At 35.4% G+C, this 23855-nt stretch overlaps 1 protein-coding gene across 12 annotated transcripts in view; it reads right to left on the bottom strand.

Moving 5' to 3' along the window:
- LOC105490668 (zinc finger CCCH-type containing 13) overlaps positions 1 to 23855 on the bottom strand; it is a 98016-nt gene that overhangs the window by 34504 nt on the left and 39657 nt on the right. For all 12 annotated transcript variants that reach the window (XM_011756518.3, XM_011756515.3, XM_024795708.2 and 9 more), the window contains 3 exons: positions 21298 to 21437; positions 20239 to 20396; positions 13089 to 13286 (listed from right to left, as the gene is read on the bottom strand). In XM_011756518.3, the coding sequence (XP_011754820.1) occupies positions 13089 to 13286; positions 20239 to 20396; positions 21298 to 21437 (496 nt within the window). The remainder of the gene's footprint in view (positions 1 to 13088; positions 13287 to 20238; positions 20397 to 21297; positions 21438 to 23855) is intronic.

Raw genomic sequence — 23855 nt, 5'->3', positions numbered from 1 at the left:
TGTACAATGATGGCACAAATCATTACTAATTCTAAACCAGTTTCTCAACCCTAGCACTACTGACATTTTGTACTGGGTAACTCTTTGGAGGAAGCGGAGTGTCTTGCACAAGACATATAGGATGTTTAACAGCATCCCTGGCCTTAACTCACTAGATGCCAGTAGCAGCTCTCCCATTCCAAGGTATGACAATAAAAAATTACTCCAGACATTGACAAATGTCCTCTACCAGGCAAAATCACCTCCAGTTGAGAACCATTACCTTAAACTATGTTGTTTATAAATGATGCCTTAGTAAACCTTCCATCAAAAAAAGGTTTCAATCTATAAACTACTTATAGTTTATAGTTATTTATATCCTACTACTCAAGGTCATGGCCAAGGTCTGATTTTTCACAAAAAAATTTATAACTTCTGGCATAAATGGGTTAACGGGGTCATGGAATATCTGGCTAAATGTTATTTCTGGGCACATCTGTGAGGGATTCCTACAAGAGTCTGGCATTTGAATCAGTAAACTGAGTAAGTCAGGAAACCGATCTAATATATTAGGAAGAATTTGCAGAAAAGAATTTAGGCAAATAAAAATACCTTTGGGTAACAGTTGACTGAAATAAAAAGTCTGCTAACTAGAACACTACACTCACCTAAACATCAAGTTTTCTGTGACTTGATTAAAGCTTTATGCTTTTAATAAAATAGTGATTTCTTTCTAACATAAAAAGGTAAGCCATAAGCCACTAAAATTTAATTGACTCTAAATAGAAATTTATTAACTTAACAGATAACATGAGTGGAAATACTCAATGGGTCTTAGTCAAATTTGGAAAACCATTTATGATCAATGCCCATTTAAATGCATCCTACTGAACAGAAAAATCACTGCAAGAGTAAAAATTAGAGTCAGTATTTTCTGGTGCTTTTCAATTTCAATTTCAGCTTCATTAGGTTCTAGTAAATTTTTTTATTTTTTATTTTTTGGGGGACAAGGTCTCACTTTGTCACCCAGGCTAGAGTATAGTGGCATGATCATGGCTCACTGCACTCTTGGCTTCCTGGGCTCAGGTGATCCTCCTGCCTCAGCCTCCTGAGCAGCTGGGACTACAGGCACATGCCACCACACTCAGCTAACTTGTTTTATTTTTATAGAGACGAGGTCTCACTATGCTGCCCTGGTTGGTCTTAAACACCTGGGCTCAAGCAATCATCCTGCCTTAGCCTCTTTAAAGTGCTGGCATTATAGGCATGAGCCACCATGCTTGACAGTTCTCGTCAATTTAAAAAACTAAAGAATGGTTCTCCACTGAACTGATATTTTGGTTACTTCTGAGTTTATTTCTGGGGTATACTTAAAATTGTTTCAAGAATGTCTACAATAGCCTTGAGTTATTAGTTCATAAAACTTAAAAAGATAAAACAGTTAATATATACTATCTTTAAAAAACACATTAGGATCCAATCATGCTTCTATTTAACTTGATGTCTATAGCATGGAAGAAAAAACTTCAAACTTAGGATAATCAAGCTATCATATTAAGGTCAGAACACTAATGTGTTGTCAAATAATGGCTTCAACTTTTTAACCATATTTTCTTCTTACTCAACCTTCACCTATGTCCATTCTGCACATATAAAAGGTATGATTCTAAGTAACGAAACTGTCTTGAAATCTGGTGAAAATTAACAGTACTTTGGCTACAGAGTATTACAGAGCTATAGTAAAGTACATTTCCACTTAGAATAGAAGTAACTTCAGATTAATTAGTCATATGATTTATAATTGGCTGGTTTCTTATCTGAGGAAAAAAATAAGTCAAATTTGAAATTCAAATAAAGAAAAAAAGAAAGTTTATTTAATGAAGAGAAGCTTAATACCTTAAAACAAAAATCTGTATAATGTAAACAAGAGCACTGTGATTTATTGTATACAGGGAAAGTTGATCTTTAGTCTGACTAGATTCCAATAAAACACTTGTTAGTGCTGCTATAATTAGGACATGATGTGGTGTGGAATGAGAATATTCAGGGTATATTTCATTGTGGGAAAAAATGTGAAAATTAAGAAATTTAAAAATAAAAACTCCTCTCATTCAAGATGCAAGTAATTTCACCTGCAAACTAATAGGCTTACCCCAGACTTACTTAAAAATATTAACACCAATTTTTCTCTCAAAAAATGGTTATTTCTCAAATATGAAAATATGCTTACATAATGCAACTAACATTCCTATTTTAACCTTTAAAATCATGGAAAATGTATACATTTTCAAAAACCAAAGGTAATATGGGCACTACCAAAATCAACTCTGTTTTCAGTGATAAAATACAATACAACATAATACACATTTCACAAGTAGAAACATTTAGGTTCTATTACTTTACATACGAAGTTTATACTTATTAAATCACTTTAATTCACTCAACAAATATTAAGTGAGCACATACTAACCTCCAAGTATTATTTTTGGCAATGAGGATACAGAAATGAAAAGAACAAAATCACTAACATGATAACAGTAATGACATTAATAATAGCAAGTAACATATATTGCTACTACGTGCATGACACTATTTTAAGTGCCTGTCATATATTAACTCACTTAATCTTTATGACAATCTAATAAGGTAATTGAATGCGATGGTTAATTTTATGTGTCAATCCATTTATGCCTAGTGTTCCATTATTGGAACACTAAGCTTGTGGGAGTTATTTATATCCTACTGCTCAAGGTCATGGCCAAGGTCTGATTTTTCACAAAAAAATTTGCAACTTCTGGCATAAATGGGTTAACTGGGTCATCGAATGCCCAGCTATCTGGCTAAACATTATTTCTGGGCACATCTGTGAGGGCTTCCTAAAACAGTATGGCATTTGAATCAGTAAACTGAGTAAAGCAGATGGCCCTGATCAATGTGTGTATCATCCCATCTACTGAGGGCCTGAACAGAACAAAGAGGTGAAGGAAGGTTACATTCTCTGTTTGCCTGACTGCTTGAGCTGAATGTTGATCTGCCCTTGCTTATTAGGTCTTATACGCTGACTGGAGTCAGCTTTTTACCTCTCACGCTTCTGAATTACACCACCAGCTTTCCTGGGTCTCCAGCTTGTAGTCAGATCATAGGGCTTTACAGCCTCCATAATTGCATGAGCCAATTCCTTAAGTAAATCTCATTCTAGACATATCTTCTATTGGTTCAGTTTCTCTGGAAAACCCTGACTAACACCTTGAGGGAGGACTGGAAACCAGTCTCTCTAGTAACAGAGTATATGGCCGAGGGAGCAAACCAACAATGACAAAGCAAGACAATTTCTGCTAATTAATGTAACAAAGTTTATAAAAAAGGACAACAAAACAGAACTGTTAGGTCCAAACAACCACAAAAAGTATGTGCTTTTTATTCTTGGAGCTTAAAAACAATCTACATGTGTGTGGCAGGAATACCAGCTATTTGTCTTTTTCTAACCCTTGATCACAAAACACAAAAAGTACGTCAGGGTGACTACTTTAGGTTGCTTGGTAAGGAAAGGACCTTTACTGGAGGATATATTTGAGCCAAGTGCTGAAGATCTGAGGGAAGAGCTTTAGGATCAATAAGCACAAAGGAGGCAGGAGGGATCTTGATGTATAAGAATAGAAAGAAGCCAAGTGGAACCACAATTTATGAGAGAATAGAGTCTCATGAGAGAATCAGAAAGCAGGCAGAGCCAGATATGGGCCACAGGTCATGGTAAAAGTCTGGATTTTATTCTAAGCATGAGAGAAAGCACTGGAGAGTGTTAGGCAGGTAAGTGCCATTTAAAATATAACAAGATCTTACTTGTCTAAATAAATCTGTAAGATGAAAAAAGAAAATGCTTCTGTGTGATTTATTTTACACCTAGTAGCCTGCTATTCTTTTGCAGCAGGGTAAATACTCCCTGGAAAGTGAATCATTTCTAACTGAACAATCTTACAGAACTAGAAAGACCCTTGTCTGTGGGAATCTTTTAAAAGATCACTCCACAATGATACTTGTAACACAGATTAGATTAAAAAAAAAAACAAACCTCATACAAGTTCTAGACAACACAAGAAAATCTTCACTGAAGTACTAATAATTTTGTTTAGATTTCATTTTTGCATGCACAAATGCAGTATGGTTGGCTCCTGAACAACATAGGGTCACACTAACGTGAGTTTTCTTCTGCCTCTGCCTCTGCCAGCCTTGAGACAGCAAGAACAACCCCTCCTTTTTGCACTTCTCCGAGCCTCCTCAAAGGGATGATCTTTATAATGATCCACTTTCATGTAATGAATAGTAAATATATTTTCTCTTCCTTATGATTTTCTTAACATTTCTTTTCTCTAGCTTACTTTGTAATAAGAATACAGTATATAATACAAATAATGTACAAAATATGTGTTAATCAAACGTTTATGTTATCAGTAAAGTTTCCAGTTAACAGTGGGCTACTAGTAGTTAAGATTGGGGGGAGTCAAAAGTTATACAAGGATTTTTAACTGTACAGGGGGTTGATCTCCTGACCCCTTCATTGTTCAAGGGTCAACTGTAATTTCAAGTTTCAATTAAAGAATAAAATATGTTAAAGATAACCCTTAAATTAACCCATCCTTTAATGCTATTCAAATCCAGAATAATTTAACAACTAATACTTTTATGAAACACGGTTCAAGATAAGAGCCTTACATAGACTTAGTCAACAACATGGCTTGAACTAAAAACTGTACCTACCAATGTGATCAAGGGTTAGAAAAGGACAAATAGCTGGTATTCCTGCCACACACATGTGGATGGTTTTTAAGCTCCCAGAATAACAGCATCAATATTTAAAATACAATAAAACCCAAATACAACACACACTGGCATAAGACAACTGGCTCCTTCTGCTTGGTGGAACCAGTTAAAGTTACTACTTTCTGCTGAGGATAGGGTAGGGTGGCAAGAATATGAAGCAGAGGACCAAACCAGGCCAAGAAACAGCAGGCAATCCAGTTTTGGAAGAGGAAGGTGCAGAAGTCTCCGATCTGCATTTCCCAGACATAATACCTTCCCAGATCAGGCCACTGGGTGCCAAAGAAGGGAGATTTCTGAAATCACTGCCAATGGCCTGGAAGTCCCATCTAGTCACAGAAGCCAAAATTCTTCCCATGGTCATTTAACTACCAGTGGGAAAAAAAAAAAAAAAAATGCAACAACCTGGCACCAAACCACAGCCAGATTAGGATGGATTTTGACAGTGCAGGTGGGGGCTATTTTATTAATGTCATTATAACACAGCCCTACATTCTTTACAGAATTGACTCCATACCAGCTGCTACTAAAAACCTCTCTGAAAATACTTGAGAACAGCCTTCCTCAAGTCTCCGATTTCGCAAAGCATGTTGGACAAAAGCTAAAAGTACAATTATTTAGGGTCATAATCTCTTTCTAGATATGAGTTGCTCTCCCGAATTCAACAAATTTTCCCAACATCATACCTACTGAAGAGAGTCCAAGCCTTGGTTAATTTCACTACATGTGAAAGGCTTCTTTTTTATCCATTGTGAATGAATTGTTTTGATGTTTATAAAATGATTTCATTCTTAACATAAGCCTTTCATAAGCTTAGTGTGCAATATAATCATGTTTGGCTATATTACAAACCCCACATATTTGGAAACACTATTTCACACACATACACCCACACCCCACCACATTAGTCTACTTGTACTAGCAAAGCTTTTGGAAATATTTTTGCTCACTGCTGCAATACCAGCTTTAGAACAGGTACTCAAGTAACTGTTGGATGAATAAATGAAGTAGCACTTTTACTTCAGCACACCTCCTCCTAGTAAGCTTTCTGAGGCCTCACCAGAAGCAGATGTTGGAGCCATGTATGTACAGCCTGCAGAACCATGAGCCAATTCAACTTCTTTTCTTTATAAGTTACCTTGTCCCAGGTATTTCTTTATAGCAAGACAAGAACAACCTGATACAACTACTATCAAGTAATAAGCAGATTTCTACATTCAGGTAATTGTGTTGGAATGATTGTTTTTTAATTAGCTATGCTCTGAGTACTATTTTCTCATTTGGCCACAAAGTCCTACAACCTAGCATTATGATTAAAATATATCACCTGTCAGTACAATCATACTGAAACCAAAATATCTGGCAGAATGAGCTACATGCAATTGTCAGATGATTTTTCTGATTATTATCCAAGAAGATTTTGTGTTTAAACCCTTGTTCCTAAAATACTACTAATGTATTACTTTCCTGATTTGGCATGGGAAAGTATACAGAATATATACTAATATAAGTGAGTACACTTATAAAAGCAAGTATTACAGATCTACCAAAAGATCATCATAAATATTCAGTTTAGGATTATCTAGACATAATAGGTTAAGAATATTAACACAGAGTATTCCCTTCAAAAATTATCTTTCTGACTAAATACCTAAAATAAACTTAATTTCCCTTTGATTTACATCTCTTCTAAACAATTTACAGGAAAAAAGAATTAGTTTAGTTTGTTGGGTTCCCACCACAGTAGGCCCCGCTTACCTTTTCTTTTGTTTTCCCTGGTCAATCATAGTCCATATATACTAATGGAAACTTCCAGAAATAAACAATTCATATGTTTTAAACTGCACACACTTCTAAGTGGCACAGTGAAATCTCCTGTTGTTCCACTCTATCCCAACCTGGACATGAATCATCCCTTTGTCCGGTAACCACACGCTGTATGCACTTGCTCACTGATCACTTTGTAGCCATCTCAGTTATCAGATTGACTTGCAGTTTGGCAACAACAGTAATTATGCAGTTCGAGTAACCCTTATTTTACTTCATAATGGCCCCAAGTGCAAAGAGGAGTGATGCTGACAATTTGAATATGCCAAAAAAAAAAACAAAAAAAAAGCCATAAAGTACTTCCTTTGAGTTCTTAGGAAGAAAAACTGTATGCTGAGGTTGCAAAAATCTACAATAAGGTATACATGAAATTATGAATAAAGAAAAAGAAATTCATGCATCGTATATACAAGGTTCAGCACTATCTGCCATTTCTGGCATCTACTGAGGGTCTTGGAATGTATTCCCTGAGAATAAGGGGGGTAGAAATAGTATTTTACTATTCTCTGTAAAGAGTAGGTCATGGAAAGTTTATTTTAAAAAAAAATATTATGGGAAATTGCTATATTTTCTGAAAGCAGAATAATAAATCCATAAGACTTTTTCTCTGCATAAATGACTAGTACTCAGGTTTTCATCAACATTGCATAAATAAATCAAAGCTGAGTAAAGTTGGAAGACACTGATAACATTCATTTAAGAGCTGAAGGCTCCAAATTATTCAATTAAAAATTAACCACATGACAGAATTTTGTATTAAACTTACAAATACTCTGGGAAGAGTACATTTTTAACAAACTTGACATGCCAATGACAGTTTGGGAGGAAAGTACTCAAATCCTTGACATCAGGTTAGTGTCCTAGGCTTCAAGAATGATTCATGATTCTAACATTTTTTTGGAGAGGGGAAAAATCATAAACTTTTCTAGAAGGGTATGGGCACTCTCCCTCACCAAAACACATACACAGGCAAAGTTTTATACATAACTCAAGAAGCTTGTAGACCCCTAAAATCCACCAATGGACTTTGGGTTAGAAGCACCTGATATAGAAGGTTGGACAACTGAGACACAATTATCTATTATGAGTCATGGATAATTCAGTAAGCATTAACTGTTACAACTTATTTTTGAATTTGGACAACTGAGTCACAGAGAACAGCTAGAAGGATTTAAAGTCAGAGGATCGTGTAGCATTGTTGCATCTCCTATGCCATGTGTATGCACACCTATGCCACGTAAATGGGTAACTCAATAGAAAGCCATCCTTTAAGAAATGTAAGCAACCGCATATATCCAGTAAGCCTAGTGGGTCATACTTGAAGGAGGGCAAAAAAAAAAAAAAACCAAAGCCAAAACCCACATATTTGGAAACACTATTTTACAAACACACACAGACACACACACACACATACCCCATCACTATATTACTTCTACTTGTACTGTCGGATGAATGAATTCGCAATTTTACTTAAGCACAACACCTCCTAGTAAACAAAACACCACTAATACGCCCATTATAACATGCAAAGTGTTTTTAAGGGGCATTTTTTTCCAAAAGGAATTTAGACACTAAAATTTAATTACATTCCTTATTAATCTGAAGACAGTGACAAAGATACTGTTTAGTTTTAAAATTAATACAGGTACACCTCAGAAACGTAGGTTTGGTTCCCACAATAAAGCAAATATCACAGTAAAGTGAGCCACACAAATGTTTTGGTTTCCTAGTGTACACACAAGTTATGTTTACACTATACTATAGTCTTTTAAGTGTACAATAGATTTATATCTAAAAAAGTACAGGCCGGGAGCGGCGGCTCACACCTGTCAGCACTTTGGGAGTCCGAGATGGGTGGATCACGAGGTCAGGAAATCAAGATCATCCCGGCTAACACGGTGAAACTCCATCTCTACTAAAAATACAAAAAAAATTAGCTGGGCGTGGTGGCAGGCGCCTGTAGTCCCAGCTATTCAGGAGGCTGAGGCAGGAGAATGGCATGAATCTGGGAGACAGAGCTTGCAGTGAGCTAAGATCACGCCACTGCACTCCAGCCTGGGTGAGAGAAAGAAACTCCATCTCAAAAAAAAAAAAAAAAGTACATAACTTAATTTTTAAAATACTTTATTTTAAAAAATGCTAACAATCATCTAAGACTTCAGAGAGTTGTTACCATTTTGTGGGTAAGGGTACTATCTTGATGCTGATGGCTGTTGACTGATGAGGGTGGAGGCTGCAAAAGGCTGAGAAGGCTGTGGCAATTTCTTAAAATAAGATGATGATGAAGTTTGTCACACCAATTGACTCCTTTCAGAAAAGATTTATCTGTAGCATGTGATGCTGTTTGCTAGCATTTCACCCACAGTAGAATTTTCAAAACTGGAGTCAGCTGGGCATGGTGGCTCAAGCCTATAACTACAACGTTTTGGGAGGCTGAGGCAGGAGGATTACTTGAGCCCAGGAGTTCGAGATCAGTCTGGACAACATAGCGAGATCTTATCTCTACAAAAAAATTTTAAAAATTAGCTGAGTGTGGCGATGCATGCCTGTAAGCCCAGCTACTTGGGAGGTTGAGGTGGGAGGATCACTTGACCACTTGATGGGAGGCAGAGGCTATAGTGAGCTGAGATGGCACCAGTGAATTTAAGCCTGGGTAATAGCCAGACACAGCGAGCTGAGATTGCGCCGGTGCACTTAAGCCTGGGTAACAGCGAGAACAAAAAAAACAGCACATACATACACAAAAAACAAACCTGGTGCTCTCAAACCCTGCTGCTGCTTTGTCAACAAAGTTTATGTGACACTCTAAATTATTTGGTGTCACTGTCATTTAAAACATGTTTCTAGCATCTTCACCAGGAGTAGATTCCATCTCAAGAAACCACTTTCTTTGTTCATCCATATGAAGCAACTCCTCATCCGTTCAAGTCTGATTTGAGATTGCAGCAATTCAGTTACATCTTCAGGATCTACTTTTAATTCTAGTTTTCTTGCTATTTCCACCACATTTGCAGTTACTTCTTTCAATAAAGTCTTGAATCCCTCAAAGTCATCCATGAAAGTTGTAATTGACTTCTTCTAACTCCTGTAAATATTAATATTTTGACCTCCTCCCGTGAATGACAAATGTTCTTAATGGCATCTTGAATAGTAAATCCTTTCCATAAAGTTTTCAATTTACTTTGCCCAGCTCCATCAGGGGAATCACTATCCATAGCAGCTGTGGCCTTTTTTAAAATAAGACTCAAAAGGAAAAATTAGTCTTTGATCCAGGGGCTGTAGGGTGCCTTTTGTCTTAGCAGGCATGAAACTGTTACTCTCTTCTTACATCTTCGTCAGAGCTCCTGTGTAAACAGGCACATCTTTTTTTCTGAGCAATAGGTCTCAATAGTGGGCTCAAAATATTTAGTTAAACCATGTTGTACACAGATGTGCTGTCATCCACGCTTGTTGTTCCACTTAAGAGCACAGGCAGAGTAGATTCAGCATAATTCTTTAAAATCCTAGGATTTTCAGGATGGTAAATGAGCACTGGCTTCACCTTAAAACCCCCAGCTGCACTAGCCCCGAATGAGAGAGTCAGCCTGTCCTTCGGAGCTTTGAAGCCAGGCATTGACTTCTCCTCTCTAGCTGTGAACATCTTAGATGGCATCTTCTTCCAATAAGGCTGTATCAACTACAATGAAAATTTGTTTAGTGTGGTCAACATCAATTATCTTATCTAGATCTTCTGGATAACTTGCCACTGCTTCTTCATCAGTATGTGCTGCTTCATCTTGCACTTTTGAGCTATGGAGATGGCTTCATTTGTTAAATGTCATGAAGTAAACTCTGCTAACTTCAAACTTTTTTTCCTGCAGCTTCCTTACCTCTTTCAGCCTCGAAAGAATTAAACAGAGTTAGGACCTTGCTCTGGATTAGACTCTGGCTTAAAGGAATGTTGTGGCAGATTTCAATTGTGGCTGCTTTGATCTTTTATCCAGCCCACTCAAACTTCCTCCACATCAGCAATACGGCTGTTTTGCTTTCTTCTCATTCATATGTTCATTGGAGTAGCACTTTAAATTTCCTTCAAGAACTTTACCTTTGCATTCACAACTTAGCTGACTGTCACAAGAGGTCTAGCTTGCCACCTAAGTTTTCAATATGCCTTCCTCACTAAGCTTAATCACTTCTAGCTCTTGATTTAAAGTAAGAGACTCTTCCTTTTTACTTGAACACTTAGAGGCCACTACATGTAGGGTTATTAGTTGCCTAATTTCAATAACATCTCAGGGAACTGAGAGGGAATCGTTGTGTGTCAGGGAATAGAGAGGCCCAAGGAGATGGTGAGAGACAGGGGACTAGCCAGTCAGTAGGGCAGTCAGAACACACACATTTGCAGATAAAGTTCACTGTTTTATACGGGTGTAGTTCACGATGCCTCAAAACAATTACAATGGTAATGTTGACAATTACTGATCACAGTCCACCATAACAGATATAATAATGATGAAAAGGCTTGAAATATTTCAAGAATTACAGAGATACAAAGTGAACACATTATTAGAAAAGTGGCACTGATAGGCTTGTTTAATTCAGGGATGCCATAAACCTTCCATCTGTAAAAATACACAACATCTGCGAGGTTCAATAAAATTGGTGCACCTGTAATTTCTTTAGACAGAGTAATAGAGACAAATGAAAATAATGGCCCCACCTAAGAACCTTGGTAATTAAATTAACTCTTCCTAAACCAAAATGTCTTTTTCCAACCTTGTCACATACGGCTGCAGAACTCCAGTGCGTGCAGATCAGCTATTTATATAATCTTCCAGTATCCCTAGCTCTGTTGTTTCATGTCTTTAGATGAAAACAAAACAAAACAAAACACCAAGTTCAGATTTGTCTACATACTAAGTAATAGGTGAGTCCTATGCATACCATTTAGGGATAACCCAGGGAGAAAAACTGGAAAATAAAGGATCAGCCTGTGTAATATTCAAGTCCTCATAATACAAATGTTTTTACCATTTAAATGATAAACTACCTAGGAATAGGTGTTAAGAACCATTGCTCAGAGACTTCTTAGTCAAAATACCAAAATAAAAGTACAAAGAACCATTAGGGAAAACCAAAGGCTTTACTGATAGAATGTCAATCACCAAAAACATTTACATGTACTTTTCACAAACACACCTGCTGGATTGAGTAAAATATAGAGTATAGTTTAAAAAAACATACTTAAGAACTGTGAAGGCTCTAGTTAACCGTTCTCTTGCATGCCAAGAAAAACAATTAACAGAGTGGAAGAAAAAAGCAACATATGGAATAGGAAAAAATATTTTAAAATCTTATCTCTAATAAGGGTTTAATATCCAGAATATATAACTCCTAGAACTTAACAGAAAAAAAACCAAATAACTCAATTAAAAAATGGGCAAAGAATTGGAAAGACATTTCTCCAAAGATAATATACAAATGGCCGACAAGCACATGAAAGGATGTTCAATATGACTAATCAGAGAAATACCAATCAAAACCTCAATGGGATAACACCTCACCTCAATGAGATAAACACACCTATTTGAATAGCGACTATAAAACAAACAAAAACAGAAAATAAGTGTTGGTGAAGGTATGGAGAAACTGGAACACTTGTGTACTGTTGGGAATGTACAACAGTGCAACTGCCATGGAAAACAGTATGGAGGTTTCTCAAAAAATTAAAAATAGAATTATCATATGATTCAGCAACTCTGCTTCTGGGTATATATACAAAAGAACTGAAAGCAGGGTCTCAAAGGGATTATTTACATATTCATTCTCATAGCAGCACTATCAACAATAGCCAGGATGTCAAAGAACCCAAGCATCCATCAAACGGATGAATAGATAAATAAAATGTGGCATATACATACAATGAAATATTATTCAGCCTTAAAAAGGATGGAAATCCTGTCACATGCCACAGCAAGAAGGAACCCTGAGGACATTCTGCTAAGTGAAATAAGCCTGTCAAAAAAGACAAACACTATGATTCCACTTATATGAGGTATCTGAAGCAGTTAAATTCACAGAAACAAAATTGGATGACAGTTACCAGGAGCTGGAAAAAGGTGAAAAGGGGGAGTTATTTTTTGATACATACAGAGTTTCAGATTTGCAAAATAAAAAAGTTCTGGAGAATTGTTTCACAATGTAAAAATACTTAACACTAATAAACTATGAACTTTAAAATGATGAAGATGGTACATTTTATGTTTTTTTACCACAGTAAAAAAATTCAAATATAAATTGTAAAAGTTAACGCTTACTGAATTATCCATGACTCATAATAGATATTATGGGAATTATTAAAATAAATATACACACTATTGTAAACAAAACTAAAATATCCAATATGCGAATGCCCAAAAGCTTCTGAAAAGTAAATATTCTATATTCTACAAAAGTTAATATTGTTAAAAACATACAATCCTACTTACCTTGGCTTGTCTCTCTTTTCTCTTTGTCTTTCAAAATCTCGTCCTCTGTCCTTTCCATCTCTTGTTTTTTCTTCTATCCTGTCTTTTACTTTGTATTTTTCTTTGTATTTTTTCCCCAGAGCAATATCTTCTGGGATAGGAGGGGGTGGACTAGGAGTACGTGGTCCTTTCTTTTTACTTTGGTTGCTTTTTGAATTTCTGAAGGTAACACAAAGCTATCATTAGAGGTTCAAATATGCCAAAAGGATGTTTTTTAAAGCCTTCTTAAAAACAGCAGTGTTCCTTTATATTGCTTGCCCTTTATTATTTTGTACTCTACTAACCAATATCCAGAAGAAAAAAAACAGAAATGGGTGAAGAATTTACTTAATACTTATTTTGTTAACACTGCTTATTATTATATAACTTTAAAAGGGGAGGTTTCTGAGAAAAGATAGAGGTTAAATAGGAAGACACTTTCAGAGAAGATACTAATACAATGACCGCTTAAACTATTTTTTTAAGACATAGAAAAGTAGACAAAGAAAGCATAAATTACCTATAATTCTACTACTCAAGGAGAACTATTTTCAACATCTTGAATGTTTACATACTTTTGCCATATATCTTTCTCTGTCTACTCATTTAAAACTGGGTATTCAAATGCAAAAGAATGAAGCTAGACCTTTATATTGTACCAGATCAAAAATTAACTCAAAATAAAGACCTAAACATAAAAGCAAAAACTATAAAAATCCTAAAAGAAAATATAGAAGAAAAGCTTCATGACCTTGGACTTGGCAATGATTTCTTGGCTATGACACCAAAGGCACAGGAACAACATAGCAAAAATAGACAAATGAGACTACATCAAATTTTAAAACTTTTCCATGTCAAAGGACACAATCAACAAAGTGAAAAGGCAACTTATAGAATGGGAGAAAATATGTGCAAATCATATATATATATATATGGTCACCACTATTTTCTCTCAACATTGGAAATGGGTAACTCTACGTGTGTGTGTGTGTGTGTGTGTGTGTTACACACATTCATGGAATATCCTATTACAATGTTTTGTAAAATTTTAAAATACTAAACATAGACATAGTGCAAGCATCTTTCTGTAACATAGAGTAGAGTCAGGTGGCTCATGCCTGTAATCCCATCACTTTGGGAGGCTAGGGGGGAGGGACGGGGGGGGGTGGATCACTTGAGGTCAGGAGTTCGAGACCAGCCTGGCCAACATGGTGAAATCCTATCTCTACTAAAAATACAAAAATTAGCCAGGCATGGTGGTGGGTGCCTGTAATCCCAGCTACTCGGGAGGCTGAGGCAGGAGAATCACTTGAACCCAGAAGACAGAGGTTGCAGTAAGCCAAGACTGCACCACCACACTTTATTCTGGGTGACAGAGTGAGACTCCATCTCAAAATAAAACTTTTTTTAAAAAGCAGATTTAGATAATCATTTTCATTGACTATATAGAATTTCCTTGAAAAAAATGCTCCAAAACTTTTTAAAACAATTTCATAGTTCTTCAGGTGGCTTCCAGGTTTTCATCATTATTTAAAAAACACAATTACATCATCTACAAATGAAATACCAACCATTGTCAGTATATATTCATCATAAATCTTTGAATCTTGTTTAAGAAAATTTTACCATCTCTGAGGTCACAAAGATGGTCTCCTAAAATTTTGTAGTTTTGCCTTTCACATTTGTCTTTTATCTATCTGTAATTGATTTTTGGGTACAGACTTTGTTCTTTAAGTGCCTCTTTTTGGCAATTTAAGTAATTTTAAGTAAGTGGTATAACTTTGATCCCATACACATTCAACACTGGCTGTCTTTGCCTCTTAACAACAGTTTTATTGAATATAGCATTTTCATGTCAAAATCCTTTTACCTCAGAGCTCTAGTTAAAATATTTTGTAACATTTAACATTGCAGGTAAGAAGTCCAAAGAAAATAAAATTTTTTACTATTCAGGTAAACTGGTTTTTCTGTTGGCATGCTTATGAACATTATCCCCTGAAAATTACTCACTGGAAAAAGATTTTCACTAAGTCCAGGCATTTTTAAAAAACCTTTTCCAGCACTAAATGGACTGTTTCAATCTGAAACTTCAAACTTTTTACTCTATTTCTTCTACTTTCATTTCGTAACTTTTCCTCATGACCCAAATCTCTGCAGTTCTCTTTATTATACAGTTACTGTATCTCTTGGATCTCTCCTCCATGTTAGATTTCTGTCATTTCCATTTTTCCTGCTTTTCCAGGATCTTAACTCTGTCTTTATATTCAGTAATTTTTAATGTAGTATTCATTTTGCTAATTCTAAATTTGGCAATTTCATTGTTCTGCTATTTTTCGATTTCTTCTCTTTTTTTGGAGACGGTGTCTCGCTCTGTTGCCCAGGCTGGAGTGCAATGGCACGATCATGGCTCACTGCAGCCTCGACCTCCAGGGCTCAAGTGATCCTCATGCCTTAGCCCCCTGAGTAGCTAAGAGTACAGTTGCATGCCACCACACCTGGCTAATTTTTGTATTTTTGTAGAGATAGGGTTTCACCATGTTGTCCAGGCTGGTCTCAAACTCTTGGGCTCAAGTGATCTGCCCACCTCAGACCACTGCACCTGTCCTATTCTGTTATTTTCCATTTGAACTCTTTTCTCTTTTAAAATATTGTTGTTCAGGCTGGGCGTGTTGGCTGATGCTTGTAATCCCAGCACTTTGAAAGGCCGAGCAGGCGGATTGTGAGGAGGTCAGCAGTTCGAGACCAGCCTGACCAACATGGTGAAACCCGCCTCTACTAAAAATACAAAAATTAGCCAGGTGTGGTGGCACAAGCCTGTAATCCCAGCTACTCAGGAGGCTGAGGCAGGAGAACCACTTGAACCCGAGAGGCAGAGGTTGCAGTGAGCCGACTGCACACCAGCCTGGTGACAGAGTGAGACTCTGTCTCAAAAAAAAAAAAAAAGTTATTCAACCTGGCACCAACCAGATCGATAAACTGGCTCATCTGATCTGGTAGACCCCACGGAAGAACTGACTCAGCACAAGAAGACAGCTTCGACTCCCTATGATTTCATCTCCGACTTGACCAATCAGTACTCCCAGCTCACTGGCTTCCCCCAGTCTCCCTGCCACCCCGCCACCAAGTTGTCCTTTAAAACTCTGATCACCGAATGCTCAGGGAGACTGATTTAATAATGAAACTCCAGTCTTCTGCAAAAATATAAAATAAAATAAAAATACAGTTGTTCAGTTTTTTTTCCCATGATCAACTGCTTTTGTCCTCTAAACACAATACCCTCACAAATTGCGCTAAACTTATAAACAAATTTATACTTTGAGTTTGTTCCTGTTTACTGTATTAACGTTTCCATGTAAGCCATCTGCTCAGAGTGTTCAGTCTGGTACTAGGTTTGTAAGTAGCCCTTTTCATACATATGGTGAGTTTTCACTATCTACTAATTTCACTATCTACTGATATTTATAAATGAGGACCCTAAGCCTAAATCCTAGAACTTATTTCCTATCATGCTGAATTCTCAAGTCCGAAGAGTTCTTAGTTTATATATATATATATCGTGTATACATATATACACGATAGTATCTACCTCAAAATTGCTGGCAATATTTTAAAAGCACTTGACTCATAGTGAGCATTCAGAAAATGTAGCTTTCTTAGTCCTCATCCCTGTGTCTTATTATCACTGATAGAGTTAACCATGTAAACAAGTAGGAAATTACTAAAATATGATGACTAAATCTATTTTTCATCCTTGTCTTCTGCCAACAACCATATTAGTCACATATCTCATTGCATATTCATGAGATGACTCAATCTTCTTATGTACCCTAACAGATATGTGATAAATATCTTGTATTTCTGGATATTTTTCTACTTTAAAGATAAAAACGAATCAATAATTGGCATCTGTATCAAAATTATCTTTTAAAATTCATGATTAAACAACAAAGGAATTCATGACACAAACTATTTTTACGTTATCACCTGTGACAGACTAGCAGAGTGTTTACCAAACTTTTCTTCTGAGCACAGTGGTAAACCATACTATCTACACTTTGTTGAAATTAAGCATGGCCAAGTGGCCAAGATCTGGCCAAAGGAATGTGAGTGGAAATGATGTATACCACCACTTCCAGGCCCAAATCTCAAAGGACTCTGATATGCTAGGCAATTGCAAACTATAGAGCTAAATAACCGTACTACTCAGTTTCCATTTTTCTTTGTACATTCCATTCTTTGGTTTCCTTGAAAACCCAAGAAAGTGGAATCATGCTCAGAAGGAGCCGGGGTTACTCAATCTCCATGTATAGGACAGCCACCTGTCAATAAGGAACACTCATTTTGACTTGATGTGAGAAATAACCTTCTGTTGTGTTAAATCACTGACATTTTGGGACTTAGCTATAATCACAACCCAGATTATTCTAATATATTTACTAAAGTACAGAATTTCTTCACATTACCATCAAAATTATATGTGGTTAGAAAACACAATTACGTTATAGTGCTTTCCGACTGAAGAGGCCAAAACTGGTTTTGTGTATTCTGAAATCAACAAGATCTTCAACATTTAAAAAGTCAACTCATTGCTATTCCAGTGCCACAGAGCCTACTTCCGACTTCTGGCAAAGAGCCCATCGGTCTACTTTTATCAGTTTTTAATCCTTTCTCTCTTCAAAACTATTGTTTTAGATTAGCTTTTGACATACTTAATATTCTCTGTACAAAGAGCTATAAAGAAAAATTCACCTAATAAAAACTAAGATTAAAAGTGCAGATGGACAGAACAGGTAATATATTTATGATTTTAGATTATACCGTATCTCACATATCAGGACAAATCTTCCTATCAGACTATATCTCAAAATAAATGTCAAACAAAGAAAAGCGCCAGCTTTCAGGGAAAAGTGTAAGTTTTAATTTGTCAGTAATTATATCTTTCCATTCAATATGATAATCTAGTAAGACCAAGAAGTTTGTTTACCTGATTGTCACACCTCAGGTGGCTGACACTGGTTGAAATACTCCACTGAGTTTTAACTGAAATTCTAATCCTTACATGTGCTTAGTATGTTCTTAGTTGATAGCATGATCCAGCAATAAAATTAAAAGATGATTACTTGACACACTCTAGGCAATGTAAATTGCATAGCTAAAGAAATGGTATACTCAAAAAAAAAAAAAAAAAAAAAAGAAATGCTATACTCAATTCAGTATTTTCTTTGTATTTTTAATACACTGTTTTTCCAGGTCCTTTTGCTTTTATTATTAAATTAATGGTGCACCTTAAAGTCAACAACACAGTAGAATACAAGAAATACAGTAATTAAAAGAGTGCGAGTGATTATTTATGACAAATATTTATAATAGGATGAGTTACTAATAAAGTAGTAAAAGACTATATGTAAAAGATGAAACTAACCCTTTGTCTAAATAGTTATCAAAACTTTCTAAGAAAAGATTAAGTTTCAAATACTCTATAAACAGAACAGATAAGAAAAGGAAAAAAGGGTATTTCTAGTCTGCAGTTTATCAGTGAAATGAATAGAATTGAGGGAAAGTTACATAAATGGTTAGCCAAGAGAATAAGAGCAAGTGGAGTGGATGCTATCATTCTCTGTTCATTCAACTTCTTCAATATCCCTTTGCAGTATTTACTGAGTTACATGAACAAAGAAGAGGATCAACTCAACTTTACTGAGTGCCTTATTATAACGCAAAGTTCTATGCCAAGTAGGCACTATGAGAAGACAGAACTATGAACAATCAAGATCCCAATCTTCAAGGAGCTTAAATTTAATAAAGGTTGTAAAACATAAGTCACAGCTGAAATATAATGCAACAGGCAATTAATATCAACAGGGAGGTACAAGCAAAATCTGATAGGTACATAAAGGGAACAGAACTTATGTTCCATAAAGAGAAATGGGAAAACTTAGAATTTGAGCTAGAGATTGAAGAATTGAGAGTAGAAGGGGTTAGGTAGGAGGAAGCTGGACAAAAACTACTGACAAGAAAGAAAAGACCAAAGTGTAAATGTCATTCTAACGAATCCGAATTTCACTGTACAGAATGAAAAACCACTGAGTTTTACAATGGTATAATAAATTAATTGGAATTGTCCTTTTAAGATTTCTCTGACAGCATCTATAAAATAAATGGCTTGAGGCAGCTGAATGAGAATGTTTACGTGTGTGTGGGGCAGAAACTAAATAAACTCAATATAGTTAATAGGATGATATAATAATCTAGGCAAAAAGTTAAGTAGAGTCTGAAATAGGGTTAGTCTCTAGAAACTACAAGGAGGGAGATAAATATGAGTTTCATTACAGGTTCAGATAGGGCTTGTTAACTGATTAAATATTAGGTAGAAGATATTTTTAGTTCATTTTTTTATAAGATAAAACTAGGGTATGGACTTTAATTAAAATAAAATATAAATAGTTCAGAGTGACATTAAATGAAAATGTATCTTCTCCTTATTCTTAGTCCCTGAATATAATCGTTTCTATTTTTACTTCTTCAGCTGGCTTCTACAGTAATTCTAATTTATAAAGAATTCAATCTCTTGATAACATATGCAGAGACAAAAAATTTTTGTGTATAATTTATAGCAGTTTAAAAATAGGAAATAACATAAATGTTCAACAGAAGAGTAGACAAATTTATAATATAAATACCAAGATGAATGAACTAAGGTTATATGTATCAATATAGATAAATACAAAAATGTTAAGTGAAAAAGCAATGTGTAGAAGGTTATGATATATCCGTATTACAATTAAATAGATGAAAGCAATACTATACATTGCAAAACACATATTAAAGTATAAACACATGCACAAGTATCATAAACACCAGATTTAAGAGAGGAACAGGAAATGTATCTTTTATTTTTATTTCTTAAAAAATAAAAAGCTCTGAAGCATATGAGGATGTTATACAAATACTTGTTTTATTGTTCTCTATAACTGTCTTTTTAATTGCAACATTTCAAACTTCCTTTTAGAACAAAAAAGCTTACATTAAATATAAAATGTATTAAAACTACCCTTCTATAACCTACTAATTCTTTTTAGTATCATTTCAGAAAAAGCTATTTTCTTCTGATACTATTTATCATCCTACTGACCTCTGCTGGTCCAACAGGGGAGAAGATACTGCAGATGTCTTCCTATCTTTCTTGCTAGCTGAAGACGATTTCGGGCTTGATTTTCGCTTCGGAGATTTGCTAGACTTTCTTAGAGAAGGTGATGGGGACAATTTTGATCTAACCACTTCTGGTGAAACCTTTAAAAAATTCAGTAAGTCAATTCAGAAATCCCTCCACTTATGGTACAACAAGGCTTACAGTATTTTAGAATCACACCAAACTTCAGATTAAAATTAAATATTATTGCTGGGTGCAGTGGTTCACACCTGTAATCCCAATTTCTCGGGAGGCTGAGGTGAAAGGATTGCTTGAGGTGAGGAGTTTGAGATCAGCCTGGGTAACATAAAAAAAACCTTATCTCTTATACAAAAAAAAAAAAGCCAGGCATGGAACGTGCCTGTGGACACAGCTATTAGGGAGGCTGAGATGGGCAGATCCCTCGAGCCCAGGAGTTCAAGGCTGCAGTGAGTGCCACTGCACTCCAGCCTGGGTAACAGAGAAAGATCTCATCCCTACAAAAAAAGTTTGAAATAAAAATAATAAATTACAATAGCCACTATCTGTTGATATTAGTCTGACTCCTGAATCCATGATTTTAAGCAATATAACTGTTCTAACATATACCAGTTTCAATTAAGTAAATTAAAATCATAAAAATTCAAAATCTCCTCAGAAAAATCATAAATTATATTTAAAATAACTGTATCTTCACTTTTCAGAAAAGAAACAAGGTATTCTAGAAATAGCATGGACCTGAAACAGACCTATGTAGATTCAAACCCCATGTTACATTAGCTGGTGACTCTAGGCAACAAACTCTCAGCTTTGCTCACCTATTCAATAACACAAATATTTGATACTTATCTAACAGAATAACGTGAAGATTAAATGAATATATATGGAGCAGTACATATACAGTGGGTTGATCAATATATCAGTATGCTAGTATAATTTAAGATGTAGCAAGAAGCTGCATTATCTGATCAATACAAATGCTGCTATTAAGTACTAATATATTTATTGCAATAAATAGCATACCTCCTTTTTAATGATAATTTCTTCTCTCTTCTCCATGTTTTCTTGCTCCAGCTTCATTAATTCCCTCTGTATCTTCTGACGCTTCATTTCCAATGATAATTCATGAACATAATCATAATTAATATCTCCATTGTCAGAATCTTTAAAATAAAATTGCATTACTGTTATAAACTAGCATAATTATCTATGCCAAAAATCATACAGACTTTTTTCAACTAATTTCTTATGCAAATCTAAATGGCAGAGTCTTTCATCAGAATGACATACTTCTAAAAGATAAAAGAAATAGATACCATTTCTATAAAGGATTAAAATCACCATGGTTGATTTCTTTAAGAAAAGCCAAATATTTTCAAAGTTTCTGGGTTTTCTGGAAACAGTTTTGGGTTGGTTGCAAGTTGGGTTTTTTTGTTAGGAGATGGAATTTTAAAAGACAAAAGGCGCTCAGTTGCATTTCTAAGTCTTAAAGATACCAAAACCTTCAATATTTCATGCTGTATATGATGTGACTCATTACCTCCTTGATTTTCCTAAAGACACACTACTAAAATACATCATTCAAAGTGAGGTTGTATTACATGTGCAACATTGCTTCTATAGGCTTGTCAGTTTTAAAATTTGTGAGACAACTGATTAACATCAAAAACTAAAGTAATATTAGTACTAATGTGTACATAAACTAATTTTTAAGGATTTATAACATTTTCTTCACAAGTTTGTACTATTTCCTTAGATCACAACCATCCATCTCAATGGATCTGATGCCATATTTCTATTTCCATTTAATATTTTCTGATAAAAAGCTATGAAGATTGGTTAAAAAATCAAAAAGGAAGAGTGGTGTGTAGATCTATTTCATTAAAATATGTAGAAGTTACTGGCACTAGCACCCAGCTCCATCACCCTCATCTGCCAGAAATGCCCAGGAGCCTAGAGGTGGGAATTTCATTGACCACGTTGGATTTGACTGATCACAAACTGAGGTGCCTTTTCAAGCTATACTTCTAGCACTTTAGATCATGTCTTAACTTTGGGTAAAGAAATAAAATGAAGAACTAAAAAACAACAAACATAAGAAGTCCTACTTGACTGCTTAAAACCCAAGAAAATGAACATTGCTGTTATATATTGCTCAAATGCATTAGAATGACAACTATTCATCATTCATGCTTGGGGACTGAGAGGGTAACCATATATATTCACTCCCTTTGTGACTAAGCTTGATATACTACTCATCTTATGTTGAAGAACGATGACAATTTCTCAGCAAATATATGAAATAGGCTAAATCATGTTTTTCAGTCAGAAAGCAATTACTAAATAATTAAGGGCAAGTAGTTTTCACTAGATAAAATGAAGATACTGAATTTAATTAAGTGAATACTAGCTATCTCCAGTTATTATTTTGTCCTCTATTGAGATACTTTACATCAGTCAATAATAGGAGTCAATGATCTAGTTTGATTATGTTCTTAAATTCAATAAAATTTCATAACCAAATGCCCAGGTAAAACAAAGGAAAGAGTAGTTAATAGAGAAGAATGAATAACAGTGTTTCTGAAGGTACTGTGTTATCAATAACGCACTGCCAATCTAATAATTCGCAACTGGAAATATCACCAATACAGAACACATAAAAACCAGCTTTCAGTTCTCAATCTTCAACTATCCAACCAAGGGGGAGAGGCCTGAGCAGTTAAAATATATGTCTAAGTCAGTCGGGCGCAGTGGCTCACGCCTGTAATCTCAGCACTTTGGGAGGCCGAGGAAGGCAGATCATCAGGTTAAGAGATCGAGAGCATCCTGGCCAACATGGTGAAACCCTGTCTTTACTAGAAATACAAAAATTAGCTGGGCATGTTGGTGTGCGCCTGTAGTCCCAGCTTCTCAGGAGTCAGAGGCAGGAGAATCGCTTGAACCCGGAGGTGGAGGTTGCAGTGAGCTGACATTGCGCCACTGCACTCCAGCCTGGCGACAGAGCAAGACTCCATCTCAAAAAAAAAAAAAAAGTCTAGTCAATGTAGTAAACATAACTAATATAGTTTGCTCAGAACAAAAGCTCTCAGGTCTTTATTCTGAAGGTGCTTATTTTATGCATATAACAAAAACTCAGATGTGTTCCTAACCTGTAAGAGATGGACTACAAGACAGGCACATTGCAACTGACAGTATTTTGACAGCGAAAGAAAAAACAGGAAGTACAAAATCCAGGATGGAATTCAAAAACAAGAGTCTGAAGCAAGTTAATACATTTAGAAAATGTATCTCATGTAGCTTCAGGTTATCATTAAAATTTTGCCTTATAAAAATTGATTCACATAAATGATTCTAAGTCATCAGAAAAATATTAAGTATAATTAGAATGGTATATTTAGCAAGGTAGGTATTTTTAAGAATATACAACAGAAAAATATATGCAACACAAAAGAAAAGGTTAAGATTCTTTCTATATAAAGAATTCTTACTAATTAACAGAACAGGCAAAGGATATTACAAGGCAATTCACAAAGAGAAAGAAATGAAGAAAGTATATACATATTTTCTCATGTATTTAGGAG

The sequence above is a fragment of the Macaca nemestrina genome, chromosome 16, assembly GCF_043159975.1.
Source record: "Macaca nemestrina isolate mMacNem1 chromosome 16, mMacNem.hap1, whole genome shotgun sequence".
Lineage (NCBI taxonomy): Eukaryota > Metazoa > Chordata > Mammalia > Primates > Cercopithecidae > Macaca > Macaca nemestrina.
The sequence above is the reverse complement of the archived record's forward strand: the minus strand, read 5'-3'. Positions and strand labels throughout refer to the sequence as shown.